The 17,811-nt window shown below is 42.1% G+C and overlaps 3 protein-coding genes across 3 annotated transcripts in view; all 3 read left to right on the top strand.

Moving 5' to 3' along the window:
• Nucleotides 1-2,289: 2,289 nt before the first annotated feature.
• LOC146343883 (uncharacterized) lies at nt 2,290-9,294 on the top strand. The gene is made up of 2 exons (XM_084856042.1): nt 2,290-8,205; nt 8,842-9,294. The coding sequence occupies exon 1, from the start codon at nt 4,468-4,470 to the stop codon at nt 5,383-5,385; it is 918 nt and encodes a 305-aa protein (XP_084712168.1). The 5' UTR covers nt 2,290-4,467; the 3' UTR covers nt 5,386-8,205; nt 8,842-9,294.
• LOC146343884 (uncharacterized) lies at nt 6,188-9,987 on the top strand. The gene is made up of 4 exons (XM_084859760.1): nt 6,188-6,288; nt 7,829-8,021; nt 8,601-8,837; nt 9,280-9,987. The coding sequence occupies exons 1-4, from the start codon at nt 6,188-6,190 to the stop codon at nt 9,985-9,987; spliced, it is 1,239 nt and encodes a 412-aa protein (XP_084715886.1).
• A 1,007-nt stretch (nt 9,988-10,994) lies between these two features.
• The window catches only part of JADE1 (jade family PHD finger 1), a 100,703-nt gene continuing 93,886 nt past the window's right edge, over nt 10,995-17,811 (top strand). The window contains exon 1 of the mRNA XM_084856025.1: nt 10,995-11,056. The gene's annotated coding sequence lies outside the window, so the exon portion shown is untranslated. The remainder of the gene's footprint in view (nt 11,057-17,811) is intronic.

Consider the following 17,811-nt stretch of genomic DNA (forward strand, 5'->3'; position numbering starts at 1 on the left):
CAAACTACAGTCTATGCTGTTCACATTCTGTAATCAATATCTCATACAAACTGAACAGATTGGTATACGGAGTGGATAACATTTAGAATACAAAATGTTTGTGTATTCCAGCTTTACATTCTGGGTTATTTGCACAGTTACCAATGTTTGGGTCAGGGTTAAGTTGGTGAAGAAGAAAGAGTAAAAGGACCACTAGAGGGCAGTACATGTAAAGTTCAGCCTTCCTCAACTCGGCAGCCTCCAGATGTGTTGGACTACAACTCCCATTACCTCATGGGGATGGTAGGAGTTGTAGTCCAACACATCTGGGGGGCACAAGGTTGGAGAATGCAATGGCTTACTCCATGAGTACTGGAAGCCCTTTGAGACATTTCTGCTCTACATAGCGAGTGTATTGGAACAAAATACACCATGTTTGGTTTTGGTGCTATTGTCTCAAGGGATCATTTTCAAAGAGGTTGTTTACTGTCATTCTTCCTGCTTCAGCTGAAGTGGGGAGACCAACATGGAGTGCCTGTCAATGCACAACGAAACGTTTCAGGCTACGGCTGGAATCAGGGCAAGAAATTATTTTCTTCTGAAAGAAGGCAGATGATAGGCCTTTCTCTGGAAAAACAGCTGCACAATAAACTCCTATATGTAAATAGGAAACCTACACTGACAGGGAAGTTCATTCAGTTTTTCTTCTGAATTCTGTCTGCTCTATTTAGCATCCTTCAGGAATGTCACTAAAAAATGTGAGAGAAACTGAAATGTATTTAAATAACTATGTAACCCAGTCCTATGCAGGTCTGTTCAGAAGCAGGTCCCACGGTGTTCAGCAGGGCCTTCCGATACTGAATTCTTTATAAATCCTATTGAATTCAGTGGGATTTACTTCTGAGCAGATGTACTGTTTGTCTATGATCACCCATTGGCAGAAGTGTTGTCTGAACATTTCATTGATTTCCCTAATAAGATACCTTTCTTTAAAAAAAGTCTAAAAAGATCATTTGCATGATAGCATCACCTTCCCCTCCCTGAAGTAAATGAGAAGAGACTTGGAGAAAAGGTCTGAGCCAAATGCAGCTTGGCACATTAATTCATTGCATAAGCAGTATTTTCTATGTCACTTTTTATTGTGTATAATTAATCCAACAAGAATTTTATTAGAAACAATGAAAATGTCTGTGGGCCAAATAATTGTACTGTATCACTTCCTTGCAATTGTGTGAGTTAGTCATGAAGTTTGGCGAAAGGACTAATTCCTCCCGTAAATCCCATGGGCGTTGGAGCTGCCCTTTGATTTTACTGGTCCCTTATATATAATTGGGCACTTTCCACTTTTGGGAAGAATCTTGAAACAGTTTTGGTTGCAACGTGGCTTGTTTGGTTTTAAATTCTTAGCACCCATTTCCCAACAGTCAGCTGTTAATCTGGTACTAAAAAGGGTTAACAAAGAGTAAAGATGGCTGATTTAATCTGGGGGAAGCCTACAAGAAGAGCCCCTAGAAGACCCCAGACTTGTACCCAGCTTTATATTCCAGACCCTTGACCCCTGGGCGAGAAGACCGTGAAGTTTGATTCTATACTAAATGATGTTATTTCACTAACTGAGACTCTCACTGAGATTTTGCAGGACTGTCTTTGAAGAAGGGGGGGGGGATGCAGCTGTCTTTACAAGCGGCTTCACAGAGCTTGCTCAAGGCCACGACATGCTGGCAGAGTGTCTAAGTGAGATGAACAGCAGAACTGAGCATGCTCAGATGCCAAATGAGAGGAGGAAAAGTACTGTTTTGACATCTCGTGGTGTACACCTGCTGATAAGAGAATGTCCTTACTTGATGCTAGTTGGGCGGGGAAGTGTAGCCCTGAGCACGAGTGACAACTAGGAGGAGGTATTTGGGTGGATATGACCAAAAATGGCCAAAGATGACCGGGAGTTCAAAGAAGATATACCAAAGAGAAATGTGTCAATCAAGATAACATGCCCAGACGGCAGACTTTGGGTCATATGTTGGGACATTTCAAAGTAGCTCGTTTGTAATGGTGCCAGACACGTTCCCCAGACACATGAAATTATGGGAGATAAATGGGACACCTTGTTTCTGATTGGTGAGCAAATGCTCTAACCACATGCACCCCATTTTCTATTGGAGGCTGATTGTCTCATTGCTCCTTGGGCCCCACCTTTGACCAGAGCAGGGGTATAAAAGCCCAGGGAATGGGTGGTGCTTTTTGTTCCTGCTGCTGCTGCTACACCATTTCCCTCTTTCTGCTGTGCCACCAGACCCACAGATTTAGGTAACTATGGACCTCTTTAGACTCTTAGACTTTGGAACTTAGGACGTTTTCTGAAAGTAGAACTTAGACTTATTTCTGAGTTTGGAACTTAGAGTGTTGGGACTTGGAGGTTTTATCTGAGGAGGGGATTTGGAATCCCATCTTCAGAGGTGACAAATGGAATTATTCCCAAGTCTTGAGTTTTCTGTTCACTCTAACTCCTACTTCTATTCTTCATATGCCTAGAGGAACTTAGTAATGCTTTAGCTTTTTATATTCAAGTAAGAAGCAGGAGGAGGTAACGGGAGGGTTAACACATAGGTTAGATTGTTTTCATTTAGCTTTGAACCACAAGTAGTAAACAGGAGTGAGTTGGAAAGAGGAGTCATAACAATAAGAGGAGCTCAAGCCATTATCTTATTGGCCAAGTTCATAGTACCAGCTTTGGCAATTGCAATTCTTTTGCTTCATCTTCTATTTGTGTTGTATTCTCTTTCCCTGTAATTGGAGAGAGAGTTTCTAATGCTCATATAACCACCATGCCATTTTTTATTTTGTATTTTCCTGAATTTTCTGCAATAAAGCCATAAATGTAGTGATGTACAAAAGTCACTTACCTTTTCGATGGGGTGATTCGCGGTGGGGGGGAGGCGCTCTGCACCTCCCCCCGAAATCCTAATCCAGCCAGCTCCGCTCCGCAGAGATTCCGCGGAGCCACCGGCTGGGGTTGCCCCCAGCCAGACATCCGGCCACTGGGCAGTTCTGGGGGGAAAAAAAGCATATGCAAATGGCAGCGGCTATGGCGGCCGCCATTTGCGTTCCCTTTTTTTCGCTGTTTTAGCCTATGTAAATATTTACGTAAGCTATTATGGTGAAAAAAAGGGGAACGCAAATAGGGCCCACTACGCTATACGTGGCGGAATTCTCCGCCATCCCTACATAAATGTAGTTTCAATTTACAGTCTCGTCTGTAGTGATATTTTGTGGTGTTGTTTATCCGTTGAGATTAGCTTGGTTACCCACCAGGGTGCTTCGGACTCATTTGGTGCAGTTTCTGAGGTTAGCCAGGACTGAATTTACATTGGTGTGTTGGCCGGGAAACCAAGCTATTCCCACGGTATTTCCAAGGACAGGGAGGCCATACTCAAGGACAGAGCTGGCAGAGCCGGGCAAAGCCAAGCCACTCAGCAGACACAGTTGTTGAATATTTACTGTGTCTAGATTGACCCTAGGATTGTCTCCATAATGCCAGGTTTATTGAAAAAGGATTTTCATGCTAAGAAAAAACCAGAGAATATGGGGAAGGAATCTAAAGTCCTTCTGAATTATGTCTTTATTAGTAAAAGGAATCTTCCAATAGCAGTGAAGTCCAAATTGGTGCAGATTTGTGAACGTACAGGATCTAACCCTTGGGGAAAAGCACCCCTTCCTGTACCATTTGAAGAAGATAGTGTGAGTAAGTTGCTTGACTGGTATGTGGAGGAGGAAAAGGTGAAGCCTGGTATTATGAAGGAACCAAATGCACGTCTTTGGCTTATGACTATTGGATTGGCACAGGCAAGTGAGGAACGGGATCAGGCAAGGGTAGCTTTGATAAGCAAGGCAGGGGACTATGAGAAATTGCAGTTGAAATGTGAACGTTTTGAGAGGGAATTAAAGCAAGCAGTAATTCAGAACTTGAGCTTAGTCACAGAGAAATAGAGACTGGGGGAACAGGTAGACCTGATGGGGTCTAGCTGTAATCAGCTGGAAGTGCAACTAGAAGCATTCAGTGCGAGGAATGCAAACCTAGAAGGTGCCATTAAGGTTGTGACGCAGCAGTTGAAGAAATAGCAGACTGCACAGAAGTGTGAGGAGTATCATGGTTCATGCATAGCTCTGATAGATAAGCTGAAGGGAGCTTTATGGGCACAAAAGACAATTTGTTCCATAGTTGGAGGACCTGCTTTGGATGCCAGTGGAGATGATTTAAAATGTTTTGAATGGGACTGGGAGAGTAGTTGTTCTCAAGAGAAAATAGTGCCATCTGCTCCTCCCTTACCATTAACAGAAGGGACTGGGAATCCCAAGTATGTGAATATCATCTTGTGCAGTGGGACTAAGTATGAGGAAGAGCCTACCACTCAGACACCTGTTATTACTACACAGCCTGCTGCCCCTTTTCGGAAGCAGATAAAGCATAGGTGGACTTTAGCTCCTTCAGAGATGGTAGATGGGGGAGACACTGAGGTGGAAGAGACAGTTGAGGAGGAAGTCATTACACCTCAGATTGTGGTACAAGTCCCTCCAGCCCCCACTAGGAGGAAAGTCACTGAGACAGTGACCAGGCATCTTACGGAAACAGAGAAACAGGCTTTAGCAAAGGTGCTTGGTCCCTTAGATGCTGACAATGTATTTAAATGGGCTGCTATGGTTTGGTCTCAGACAAAACTGGATGTGCAGGATGTTGTAGATATGATTCCGGTTTGTGCCCCAGGTATAGGAAAAGTGATGCAGGCAGAATTAGAGGATGCCAGAGGGGATTGGCTAAATAGGGAACGGTTTGGACTCCAGTACATATTGAACTATGTTGGTAGTCAGTTCATGACTAAAGCTCAGATGGGACGACATTTTCTGACTTGTACTCAACAAGATAAGGAGATGGTAGCAGAGTACTTCTCAAGATTCCAGGTTGTAGGCATAGTTTCAGAACATATATATCTAAATGAAGAAGGGAAGCCTGATATGTTACCGGCTAGGTATAAAGATGTATGGTTTGAAGGATTGAAGTATGGCATCAGGTATTTGATGGGAACAGAGGACCCAATGCAAGTTCCATTTGAACGGCTAGTGGAAGGAGCCAAAAGAGCAGAACAGTTGTTGGGCATGAAAGATAGAGACAAGAAAGATAAGAAAGTTGCTGTAGTAACTTATTCAAATTGGACAGGTTGTGAAAATAATGTATCAAGTGAGCAAAATGCTAAGGGGAGTCAAGATAGGCCCCAACAATGGAAAACCAGAAGTAATGGAGGGAGAAGGACAAAGCCTGAGTTTGAGAGGTCAAATCTGGCAACATTTGGTGAAGGCAACCACCAGTGCCTTCACATGAGTGAAGTTTGGTGTGGACATGAGAACACTAGATAAGGCCCCATTACAGCAGTTAGTTGATAAGCTGGCGAGCTTAACGAGAGACAAGAACAGAATGTCTCAGTCCTCAGAGGCATCTGGAGAGTGCCAGAAAGCTTGGCCACCTCCAGCGCCTCATTCTAATTCCCCACAAGTTGCAGTGATAAGTAGACAAAGGTAGGCTTCTCCCTCCTATACTGACTTGCGAGCTGAGGTTCAATGCCTGGCTTCCATGCCTAGTGTGGGGGAAGAAGATGAGAAATAGGGAAGTCCGATCCCTTGCAGCCCCTGTGAACATAAATGGGCTGTAATAACTCTGCAACAGCCCCGTTATATTGGCAGACCCGATGTCTATGCTAAACAGGGGGGGTCAGAGAAAAAGAAGCTGCTTCCAAATTTAATGGATTCAAGAGATGAATGTTCTTTAGTTGGAAAGCAACTTGTAGATGTCATGTTAAGTGACCCAACTGCAGTGACTGGACATGCAGGATATGCAGCCAAGATGGCAAACAGGGTTTTGGGTACAGAACAAGTAGAAGCAAATGCTTTAGTGTGTGTTAATAGTTCTCCAGACAGAGCAACTAAAAAGGTTGTCCAATGTGGAATTGTAGTCACTACTCAACCTCAAGTGAAGGAAGAGAGGGGAAAAAAAGTTGGTACAGAAACAGTGTGCAAATAAGGCAACAGAAGAAAATGAAGAAAGCAAGCTTGGCCAGAGACAATGTAAAAAAGATGTAGTCAAGAAACTAGTTCAAAAGAAAAAGGTGGACTAAAATGGACAGGACCTTACAGAATTAAAGTGGGTGATTAGTTTGTAACAATGCTGGTCACCACTTTAAACTGGATGTTTTCAGACTCTAACATTGTGGGCAATTCCACCTCCACTGGAATAGACAGGATAGAATGCGACAGATTGCCTCTGTAAGTTTTTATAGCTATATAGCCATAGATTTCCCTTTGCCATACTATTGCTTGTTACTATGTTTCCTTAGCGTTTCAGTCAGACCCGAAAACCAATTGGATTAATTTAATATGTGAGTTTCCTGTCTGTTCTGAGTAGGGATGGGGGAGAAATCATCCACAGACCCCAGTGAGGCTGGATTCAAAAGAATCCGGCCCCTCAGAGTCCGTGGAGGATCAGAAGACTTACCTCTGCCTCCTGGAGAAATCCTCGCCGGCCGGATCCTCCCTGCCGGCCGGCTCCGGAGTGCCAGTGATATGGCCGCCAATGCTGTACACTGGCTGGGTGGATTAACTGCAGCCGCAAATGGCATCTGGGACGCCATTTGCATCCACAGTCACTTCCCTCCCTTCAACCAGCGATACGGCATGGCGGCCATATCGCTGGCACTTCGGAGCCGGCTGGCGGCTCCAAGGACTTGCCGCAGAGCAGAGCTGGCTGACGAGGATTCCGGGGGGGAGTGATGGATCGCCTCCCCCTCATGGACCCCCACGGATGCCAGGTAAGGGAGTTTCATACACCCCTAGTTCTGAGACTGTTTTAGATGCTAGATTGATTTTAAAATTGTATTATTGTTGAAGAATGTATTGCTGGCATTTGACTGAGTTAGTGTATTGGGAAAAGGAGTGGGACCACTAGAAAGGCCAAGGGAGGAAACCCTTGTGAGTTAAGATGTCAGGTTAGGGAGATTTGAGGGCTCCATGTTGTTAGATGCAACACCTGATTTTGGATTGGAACGGTGGTGAAGAATACCCCATTTCTCTTTTGAGACTGGAGACAGGACCCCTGAAGGTAATAAAGGGCCTGTTCACCTAACTGAAATGATATGTATGTATATTGTTGTCTTTAGAGCAATGGCTCATTGTCTGTTTTGCCTGTGGTTCACTCCATATGGCATTTTCCCAGCAGTAGAAATGATTGTCAGCCAGATTTTCTCAGCAGCATTTTTTGGGTTATAGCAACAAGACAATTAAAAGAATGAAGAAGTCAATAACTTGAATTGTTATAAGGCAAGTCGGGGTAATAAGGAAATGTATAAAATCAATATGCAAATAGTCTGATTAGCAAATGGCTAAAGGAACATGGCAAGCTTAGACTATCTGATGCATAGGTGCATTGCTATGGAACAGTATAATTAAGTCCTAGAAAAATAATTGAAACCATATAGAGAAATCCTGAAGGAGTTTATTTGAGTGAATGGGGATAGAATAAATGCTATTACACTGTAACAAGCTGAGAGTCACCTACTGCAAGTATGGAGAGTTCATGCAGCAATGTGGTACAAGACCAAGACAAACCCTTCCATTAAATTTGTTGACTGCACACCGCACCTGGATCGCCTGCTTTGGGACTTGATAGCTCCTGAAGACGAGGAAGTGAATGAGGGTGACATCTTTCTATGGGGTATCTAATATCTAATAATGACAGTAAGTATGAGCACTGTAAAGACCCATACTTTGTTGGTTACCCCCTTGTTTTTTCCCTTGTCTTCTGCTGCAGGTATCTAAGTTTTGATGTTAAAAATTTATCTGCGAAGAGCCCGTGTTTAATTATGGAGTTCCAGAGCCTGCGAAAGGATGCATGGCAGCTTGTGTGTTGTGTTCTTTTGATTAATATTCTTGATCCTGCAGATCTTGAGCCTGAATATGATTATGATGATGTAACCCCATCTTTGGAACCACGAAAGGATGATGTATGCAAGCACCAGAACACATGGCTTATCTTGATACTAGTGAAGCACACTGACATGACCTGGAAGTGGAAAGATAGCCACAATGCAACATGAAGTCCTATAATGACTGTGCAGATATCAGATCCAATGGGATGTGTATGGTGGACAAAAGATGGTGATAAACATATCATAAATGGAGAAAAAAGTAATCTAACATTCCAATTTAATCTGTATACAAGTAGTCTAAGTTTACCATCCACATTAGGTTTCACAGTACAAATGTGGAACAAGCCCTTGGAAAGATGGACCAGTAAAAGTCCTATTGAACAACAATGGGTTAATAATAGCATGGACAACAATCACTCATGGGAAAGATAATTTTTGGTTAAAAGTAGAGGGTAAAGACATGACTTGCAATCTTTCAACTTGTGTACATATGTGTACATATTTTTATTTGAAGGCTCCAGTGTCTCCTATATTTAAACATGTTCCTCATATAGCCCGAATTAACAAAACAGAATTACAACAAAGAATTTTGGAAGCCCCTAGAATCTCCCAAGACACTGTATTATTGTATTTCCATAATGTGCATGTAACTAGACCCATCCACAGTGCAAACGTTCAGCTGATCCTATATTTAAGGGATGGTGGAATCAAGCTACAAACAAAATTCACCACAGAAGGAAGCGGGATTTATTAGGCACTATTCTGGGAGGTATGGGAACTGGGGCAGGTATCCTACATTCATATGATATTGAAGTTACAGCTAACAAATTATCAAAATTGGGAGAGATACTTGGAAGATATCAGACCCCATTAACACATAACTTTGGAATTGCAGGATGAAATGGAAAAAACAGTTCGGGTACAATGGCATGCATGGCAATTGCTGGGACAGCATATGAATTTTTCACTGTCACAGGTTCTAGGATTGGAGAATGAAACTGGGATAGCTTTGGCGTGCACTACAATACAATTATATGCAATTCAAAAGGTTGAACAAGCTGTAAGTCTTTTGGTGAATGGTTTACTTCCTGAGGAGTTCTGGGATAATGCACAGTTATGGAACAAAAGAAAGCTTGGGTGGTATAAAATTGATTCATTTGACTGGAATAAGCACTACTTAATGGGAATATTGCAAATGTGTATGATTGTTGAACCAACACCCCAAGAACAATGGGTTTTACCTACAGTAATAATTCCCAGAACTGTAGGGAATTCCATGTAGGAACCCCTCTTTGTAGCAAACTGGATTACTAAAAATAATATCTTAGATTAGAAGAACGTTGTGACCAATGGAAAAGGAATCAGTGGGTTTGTCCAACACTTAGATGGTCTGAAGAAGGTTGTAATGCCTTCTGCAGTGTGTGAATGGCAAAATTTAGCTTGTAATGACACTCATGTGTATGATGTTGGACAAGGTTGCATGTGTGTGGTAACTATGTGCCCAGAAGTATATTGGGGAACTTCCACTGCAGATTATGGGCCAACTGAAAGTTGTAGATGTAATGTTACTGAAGTTACTGTGTGTGATCAAGTTTTCAGGATTTCAGCCTATGAAAGATGCCAGATGATATATCATGAGGAATTTCCAAAATGGAATATTAATATTGGATTAAGCTGGACTGGATTGGAAAATTTGATAAGAATGGAGAAAATGGTTACTGATGCCATGCAAGAACTGGAATATAGACTTCAGTCAGGATGTATTAAGATTTGGCATAACAATGGACAGTTGCAAGCCTTAGGTAAACAAGGACGATCCTTGACAGTTCGTCATTGGTGGGATGTTTTTATGGGCTATTCACCTAAAGCCACAGCTTTCCTTCAGCTGCTGTTCCATCCTATCATAATTGTGCTCATCTTGCAAATTCTGTTTGTAGCTGTTGCCATGGGTGTCTTGTACTGGGTTAAAAAAAGGGTTAATCATCTATTCATGCTCATGAAAGCAACTGAAGAAATTGCCAAAGTCCATATAGCTGATTAAGTTCAAACAAAATGATAATACAAATAGCGTAGATAATACAAATAGAGTAGATAATACAAACAGAGTAAAATAACTTTTGTTCCTTGTTCTGGTCAATGGTGGTACGTCAGTGACTAATGTGGTTTGCAGTGAAGTGATATTCATGCTTATCAGATATTGAAATATTTGGATAATCAGAATATCAAGTGGGGGACTGTTAATCTGGTACTAAAAAGGGTTAACAAAGAGTAAAGATGGCTGATTTAATCTGGGGGAGGCCTACAAGAAGAGCCCCTAGAAGACCCCAGACTTGTACCCAGCTTTATATTCCAGACCCTTGACCCCTGGGCGAGAAGACCGTGAAGTTTGATTCTATACTAAATGATGTTATTTCACTAACTGAGACTCTCACTGAGATTTTGCAGGACTGTCTTTGAAGAAGGGGGGGGGGATGCAGCTGTCTTTACAAGCGGCTTCACAGAGCTTGCTCAAGGCCACGACATGCTGGCAGAGTGTCTAAGTGAGATGAACAGCAGAACTGAGCATGCTCAGATGCCAAATGAGAGGAGGAAAAGTACTGTTTTGACATCTCGTGGTGTACACCTGCTGATAAGAGAATGTCCTTACTTGATGCTAGTTGGGTGGGGAAGTGTAGCCCTGAGCACGAGTGACAACTAGGAGGAGGTGTTTGGGCGGATATGACCAAAAATGGCCAAAGATGACCGGGAGTTCAAAGGAGATATACCAAAGAGAAATGTGTCAATCAAGATAACGTGCCCAGACGGTAGACTTTGGGTCATATGTTGGGACATTTCAAAGTAGCCCGTTTGTAATGGTGCCAGACACGTTCCCCAGACACATGAAATTATGGGAGATAAATGGGACACCTTGTTTCTGATTGGTGAGCAAATGCTCTAACCACATGCACCCCATTTTCTATTGGAGGCTGATTGTCTCATTGCTCCTTGGGCCCCACCTTTGACCAGAGCAGGGGTATAAAAGCCCAGGGAATGGGTGGTGCTTTTTGTTCCTGCTGCTGCTGCTACACCATTTCCCTCTTTCTGCTGTGCCACCAGACCCACGGATTTAGGTAACTATGGACCTCTTTAGACTCTTAGACTTTGGAACTTAGGACGTTTTCTGAAAGTAGAACTTAGACTTATTTCTGAGTTTGGAACTTAGAGTGTTGGGACTTGGAGGTTTTATCTGAGGAGGGGATTTGGAATCCCATCTTCAGAGGTGACAAATGGAATTATTCCCGAGTCTTGAGTTTTCTGTTCACTCTAACTCCTACTTCTATTCTTCATATGCCTAGAGGAACTTAGTAATGCTTTAGCTTTTTATATTCAAGTAAGAAGCAGGAGGAGGTAACGGGAGGGTTAACACATAGGTTAGATTGTTTTCATTTAGCTTTGAACCACAAGTAGTAAACAGGAGTGAGTTGGAAAGAGGAGTCATAACAATGTTAGAAGCTCAAGCCGTTATCTTATTGGCCAAGTTCATAGTACCAGCTTTGGCAATTGCAATTCTTTTGCTTCATCTTCTATTTGTGTTGTATTCTCTTTCCCTGTAATTGGAGAAAGTGTTTCTAATGCTCATATAAGCACCATGCCATTTTTTTATTTTCTGTTTTCCTGAATTTTCTGCAATAAAGCCATAAATGTAGTTTCAATTTACAATCTCGTCTGTAGTGATGTTCTGTGGTGTTGTTTATCCATTGAGATTAGCTTGGTTACCCACTGGGGTGCTTCGGACTCATTTGGTGCAGGTTCTGAGGTTAGCCAGGACCAAATTTACATCAGCAGTCCCCATTGTTTAGTGCTGATTTAGACATTGAGATACAGTGACCTTAGTACATTTGTGCTGTGTACTGCATCTTTAAGAGACAAGCTCCGAACGCCTCAGTGTTAACAGGCCATGTGAGAGGAATAAAAGGGAATTCTTTCACTTTGGGCAGAAGTCACTAGGAGCAGTTGGGTCCGCATGATATTCTGAGGCCAAGAGAACTGGATCCTGGGCCTGTTTGATTGTACTAGTTATCAATAACAATTATTCAGTTAAGTTATTTCTGCTTCTCTTACAAGTTAAAGAAGGTTGCTCTGTGTTTTTTTAAGCTGTAAAAAAAAGCTGTTGGATTTGTAGACACCTGCAGTCTGTTGTTGTTTCCCATACATATACATGTACATGTACATGTACATGTACACGTACACACACACACACACACGTGTGTGTGTGTGTTTTCTATTTAATTTTATATTGAGATTAGCAGTTTGGTCTAACACCTTTGGACAAAAAAAAATTCTCCAGGGTGATTCTTAGTAACTCCTAAGACATAACAAAACACAATAAAGCAGTAAAATCCAGTGCTAAAAAACATTATAACAGAAATAAAAACATTCATCAGAAGTTAAAACCCTGGGAAAGTACAAAGGTCTTTTGGCCTGGCTCTTAAAAGGCCTTAATACAGGTGCTTCCACAAATGGGGTGCCACAGCTGAAAAGTCCCTGTCCAGAATTGCTGCCCCCTCACTTTAGATGGCGGGGACACCTGGAGGATACCCTCTGTGGAAGATCTTAGTGTATAGGCAGGTTGACATGGGATAATTTCCTCAAGTATCCAGGCCCCAAGCTGACTTTTTTAAATTTACCGATATTTATGAATCGGTTATATTAAAAGAGGCTTCTAAGTGATATATAAACAATATAGTATCAACTGTAATAAAGTACTGTATAAACCTTAGAAGAGACAATAGCATGACAGCAAGGAAAATACATGCTAAAAATACAAAGATCACTGTTCTGGGAAAGCTTGTTGGAACAGGTGTGTTTTCAGTAAGTGTTGAAAACCCAGAAGGGTCCATGCCTGTCTAACATGTACTGGTAGGGAGTTCAAGAGAGTGAGCGTTGTGATACTAAAGACCATATTTCGAGTAATCATGGACCAGACCTCTGACATTTTAGGCACCATTAAGAGGGTATCTCCTGATGAGCTTAGCAACAGAACATGCAGGTGGGGGTCGGGCAGTCTCTTAAATATCCTGGTCCAGAGTTGTTTAGGGCTTTGTAAACACTTACTAAAACCTTAAACCTGGCCCACTAGCATATAGGCAGCCAGTCCAATTCTCTCAGTATAGGTGTAACACATGCTGGTGATAACCTGCTCCCATTACCAATCTAGCTGTGGCATTCTGCACTAACTGCAGCTTCCGAACCAACCTAAAGGGCAGGCTTACATAAAGTGCAGTGCAGTATTAATACATAGGTTAATACATAGTATAGGTTACCAATGCATGGACCACAGTGGTCAAGCTATCCCTGTCTAGGAATGGCTGTAGCTGTCTTACCAACCAAAGCTGGTAAAAGGTACTCCTAACCATTGAAGAAACCTATGCCTTTGGTGGTAGTGCTGGATCAAGGAGCATACCCCAAATTGCACACCTCCTGGACTTCAGAGGTATGAACCAACATTTTGAATTGTGCTTGGAAGTGGACTGAAGCCAGTGAAGCCCTAGGCTTTAAGCACTGGTGAGATACATTTCCAATGCCTGGTCCTAGTTAGTAACCTAGTGGCTGTGTTTTGAAGTAACTGCAGTTTCACTTTTAAGACAACCTTCAAAGGCAGTCCCATGTAATGGCAGTAGTCTAATCTGGAGATTCCCAGAGCATGGATAAATATAGCCAGGCTATTTCTATCAAGGAGGGGTTGCAGCTGGTACACCACCTTAGCTGGTGAAAGGTGTTCCATGCTACCGAGGCTACTTGGGCCTCTCTAGTGGTAAAGAAGGATCAACAAGCACACTGGACTGTGCAACTGTTCATTTAGTGGGAGTGCAACCCTTCTAGAACCACCCACCAACTGTACATCTATCTTGAGGGATATCTGTACATCTATCTTGGCCCTCATCCAGTCCACCACTAGGCAATGATTATAGACATACTTTAGGAGAACTTTGTGGTATAATTTCCCCAAACATATACACCTTATATCTTCTGTTTGTATTCATATTTTGTAGTTCTGGTTCTATCCTTTATGCTACCTTATTTTAAATAGGGCTATGCAATAAAGAAAAGTCCTATTAATTTTTCCAATTTATGTTTAAATAAGGCAAGAATAGTACCTGGTTGGCTAACATCCCTTCATCTAAGGAAGTAGAATAGTCTCTTAAAGATATATGATTTAAAAGATAGTGTTTCTATGGGCAGTTGCTGCTGCCTATTAACTTTCTTAATGATAGAAGCTCGGTGTTACATCCTTGAACAAAGGCTATAAAGGCCAAACTACATTTGACATTATTTATGTTTCTAAACAAGCATGCTTAATCTGGCTACTTTTATTTTGGAGTAAAAGCAGTCATGGGGCCCCAGTTTGGAACATGAACTTGATCCAGATTGGAGTCCCTATACTTATTTTCTACTGAAAACCACACCCTATCTGGCTTCTATATGCCCCCGAAGGTGTTGAAATGGACTTCCTTAAGAAGGTGTGCAAGTAGTAGGCATGTTATATGCTCCTTTCATACCTTTCACCCAGCTCAGTCTGTATATGTGTCTTGAATGCTTGTGTAATCATTTCCTTATATCCTCTGATTTCATACAACATGGGCAACTGTTAGCTTTGTTGCTTTCTATTTGTTGATGTTGCTGGTTAGGCTGGGGGAAATCCCCTTCTTTTTCCACAGGCTGTTGGACTCTCTGGGGCTCTTCCTTAATCACACCATGAACATACATGGTTTTGCTTTCTAACTGTTCTTAGAATCAGGCAGCCTCCAGACCACATGTTATTGTACAAACTGCAAGCTGTAGATCTTGCAATTTGATGTCAAAGGTATATATCATATTTAGATGCCGGAATCAAAGAGCACATCAGAAGCTGTGGAGAACATTTGAGCCTGAACACGGGCTAAGGCTTCAATCCCATTCACACTGGAAGTAACTCTCATTAAACTCAATAGGGCTTAATTCTGAGTAGTCATGTATCAGATTGCACTGTAAGGTGTACTTTTATGTTTTATGTAATAATTGCTAAGGTGTTTGTGTACTAAAGCAGGAGTAGCCTTTTGAAAGGGAAATATTCTTGTATCAAACTTGTAATGTTAGTGGCAAAACAATATGGAAACTTATGTAGTTCTTTGATACACTGAGAGAGCTCCTTCTCCCTTACTGTTCAGTCACTGAGGTAATCAAATAAGGCACTTCCGGTGGTTCCGCAAGTTTTTTGGGGAAAAAAAGGTCAAACTTCTAGTAACCTATACCCCACTCCCCGAAACACACTCCAAATAACATACGTGTCTATAGGAAGTGTCCCTCTCTTTTGTTGCACAAAAATTGTAAATAGCCATGTTGGTCCATTGGAAAAAAAATCCAAGCCATAGAATGGTAATACCTTTATTAGGATCTATTATGATTCTGTGGCTTTCAGATTCCCTCTTTTGCCTAGTGATTTTCCAAAGGGTCTACTGCTATTCATGGCAAATTGATACTTATTGTTTTCCAGTTGGATGGTTTTGCCCATAGTAAACATATTTGGAAGATATCACAGAGGTGGGCAACTTGTGGCCCTTAAGATGCTTTGGCCTACAATTCCCATGATCCCCGAGCATTTGTTATGCTGGCTAGTGCTGATGGGAGTTGTAGGCCAAAACATCTGGAGGGCCACAAGTCGCCTAGCCCTGCATTATGTGATCATCTATAGATGGACATAATATACCTTGACTTCAGCAAAGCTTTTGACAAAGTGCCCCATGATATCCTGATGAGCAAACTAGCTCAAAGTGGGCTAGATGAAACAACAATCTGGTGGATCCACAGTTAGCTACAGAATTGGACTCAAAGAGTGCTTCTCAATGGGATCTTCTCAAACTAGGGAGAGATAATGAGCAGGGTACTGCAGGGCTTGGTCCTGGGCCCAGTGCTCTTCAACATTTTTATTAATGACTTGGAGGAGGAGGTGCAGGGAATGCTGATCACATTTGCAGATGACACAAAATTGGGCGGGATAGCTAATACCCTGGAAGACAGAAACAAAACTCAAAGTGATCTTGATAGACTGGAGTGCTGGGCAGAAAACAACAGAATGAATTTTAATAGGGATAAATGCCAAGTTCTGCACTTGGGAAAAAGAAACCACATGCACAGTTGCAAGATGGCTCAACGTTGCAACGTGGCTCAACAACACTACAAGCAAGAAGGATCTTGGAATTGTTGTTGATCACCAGCTGAATATGAGCCAACAATGTGATGTGGCTGCAAAGAAGGCAAATGCTATTTTCGGCTGCATTCATAGAAACATAGCTTCCAAATCCTGGGAAGTACTAGTTCCCCTCTACTCAGCACTGGTTAGGCCTCATCTGGAGTACTGTGTCCAGTTCTGGGCACCACATTTTAAGAAGGATGCAGACAAACTGGAGTGGGTTCAGAGGGGGGCAACAAAGATGATCAGCGGACTGGAAACAAAGCCCTCTGAAGAGAGACTGAAAGAACTAGGCATGTTTAGCCTTGAGAAGAGAAGACTGAGGGGAGATATGATAGCGCTCTTTGAGTACTTGAAAGGTGGTCACAGAGAGGAAGGCCAGGATCTCTTCTCGATCATCCCAGAGTGCAGGACACGGAATCATGGGCTCAAGTTACAGGAAGCCAGATTCTGGCTGAACATCAGGAAAAACGTCCTGACTGTTAGAGCAATATGACAATGGAACCAATGACCTAGGGAGGTGGTGGGCTTTCCCACACTGGAGGCATTCAAGACGAGGCTGGACAGCCATCTGTCAGGGATGCTCTGACTTGGATTCCTGCATTGAACAGGGGGTTGGACTCGATGGCCTTGTAGGCCCCTTCCAACCCTACTGTTCTATGATTCTATGAGTAGTGTGTGTGTGTGTGTGTGTGTGTTTGTGTGTAAGACAGGGGCACTTCAACTTGTGACCCTGAAGCCACTGTTTATGGTCAAGAGAATATAGCATATTCTTCTTTAGCTTCTGCTGATGCTGTTGGCAGAATATGCAGTTTGCTTTCTGTATTCATGGAAGCACAAACCAATTTACACTGTTTTCCCTTTCTAGATGCCAAACCTGTCACTGACACTTCAAATAAAAATCTCATTTTTTTCCTTTTTAGAATTATGCTTTATTTCCATTGAAGTAGATTAAATGGTGAACTTAAGTATCAATAAAACTGAAATGTACATCAGTATATCAAAGAAGTTTGATTTATGAGTATATTCAGTTGACAACTGACAGTTTGTGACAATTGCAGTGTTCTTTAAGTGAATCCAATTCCCCTGTAACTAATGCAGGTAATAAATGCACAAGTGTTAGTCACACGCTGTAGGGAGGAAAGCAAGATGCTTCTGCAAGTGGTGTGGCTTTAGGCTCTGCATCTGAAGAAACAGATGTTTGCCCATTACCAAAAATCTGCTAGTGCAAACAGATAAAAATTTTCTTTAAAAACAAGAATGCATGGAAGGTCAAAGGCAAAGAATATGATTGTGCAAATCCAAATTACTGAAGTTAGAATTTAAGATACATTTCCTGTGTGAATGGTTCAGCCATTACACTTAGTGGGTGCTATGAGTGCACAGCTTCATCACACAATCTTTTTCTAGTGTGAAGCAGAGGGCTCAGCCTATGCCTACATGCAGAGCTCAGATTACTCCCTTGTACCATTTAACTGTTGGATTTATGGACAAAAAGTGTGTGATATGCGAGATCCACATAACTGGAGATCCTAACTTAAAAAGCAAACAAACTTAAAAGCAGCCCTGGGACAACATGTTTGGGTGGCAGCACTCGACAGAGCGGTTAACTTTTCTGCACCATTTTCCCAATCAGAATCACCCTCACTGGGCTAG

The sequence above is a fragment of the Heloderma suspectum genome, chromosome 5 (genome assembly GCF_057233095.1).
Source record: "Heloderma suspectum isolate Gila_16-S chromosome 5, 16-S_ref, whole genome shotgun sequence".
NCBI classification, from domain to species: Eukaryota; Metazoa; Chordata; class Lepidosauria; order Squamata; family Helodermatidae; genus Heloderma; species Heloderma suspectum.

Coding starts and splice junctions, on each gene's coding strand:
- LOC146343883 (XM_084856042.1), top strand. CDS start 4,468: ATGGTAGATGGGGGAGACACTGAGGTGGAAGAGACAGTTGAGGAGGAA.
- LOC146343884 (XM_084859760.1), top strand. CDS start 6,188: ATGCTGGTCACCACTTTAAACTGGATGTTTTCAGACTCTAACATTGTG. Junction 6,289..7,828: donor GAATGCGACAGATTGCCTCT/GTAAGTTTTTAT, acceptor CTTCTGCTGCAG/GTATCTAAGTTTTGATGTTA. Junction 8,022..8,600: donor TGGAACCACGAAAGGATGAT/GTATGCAAGCAC, acceptor GCATGTAACTAG/ACCCATCCACAGTGCAAACG.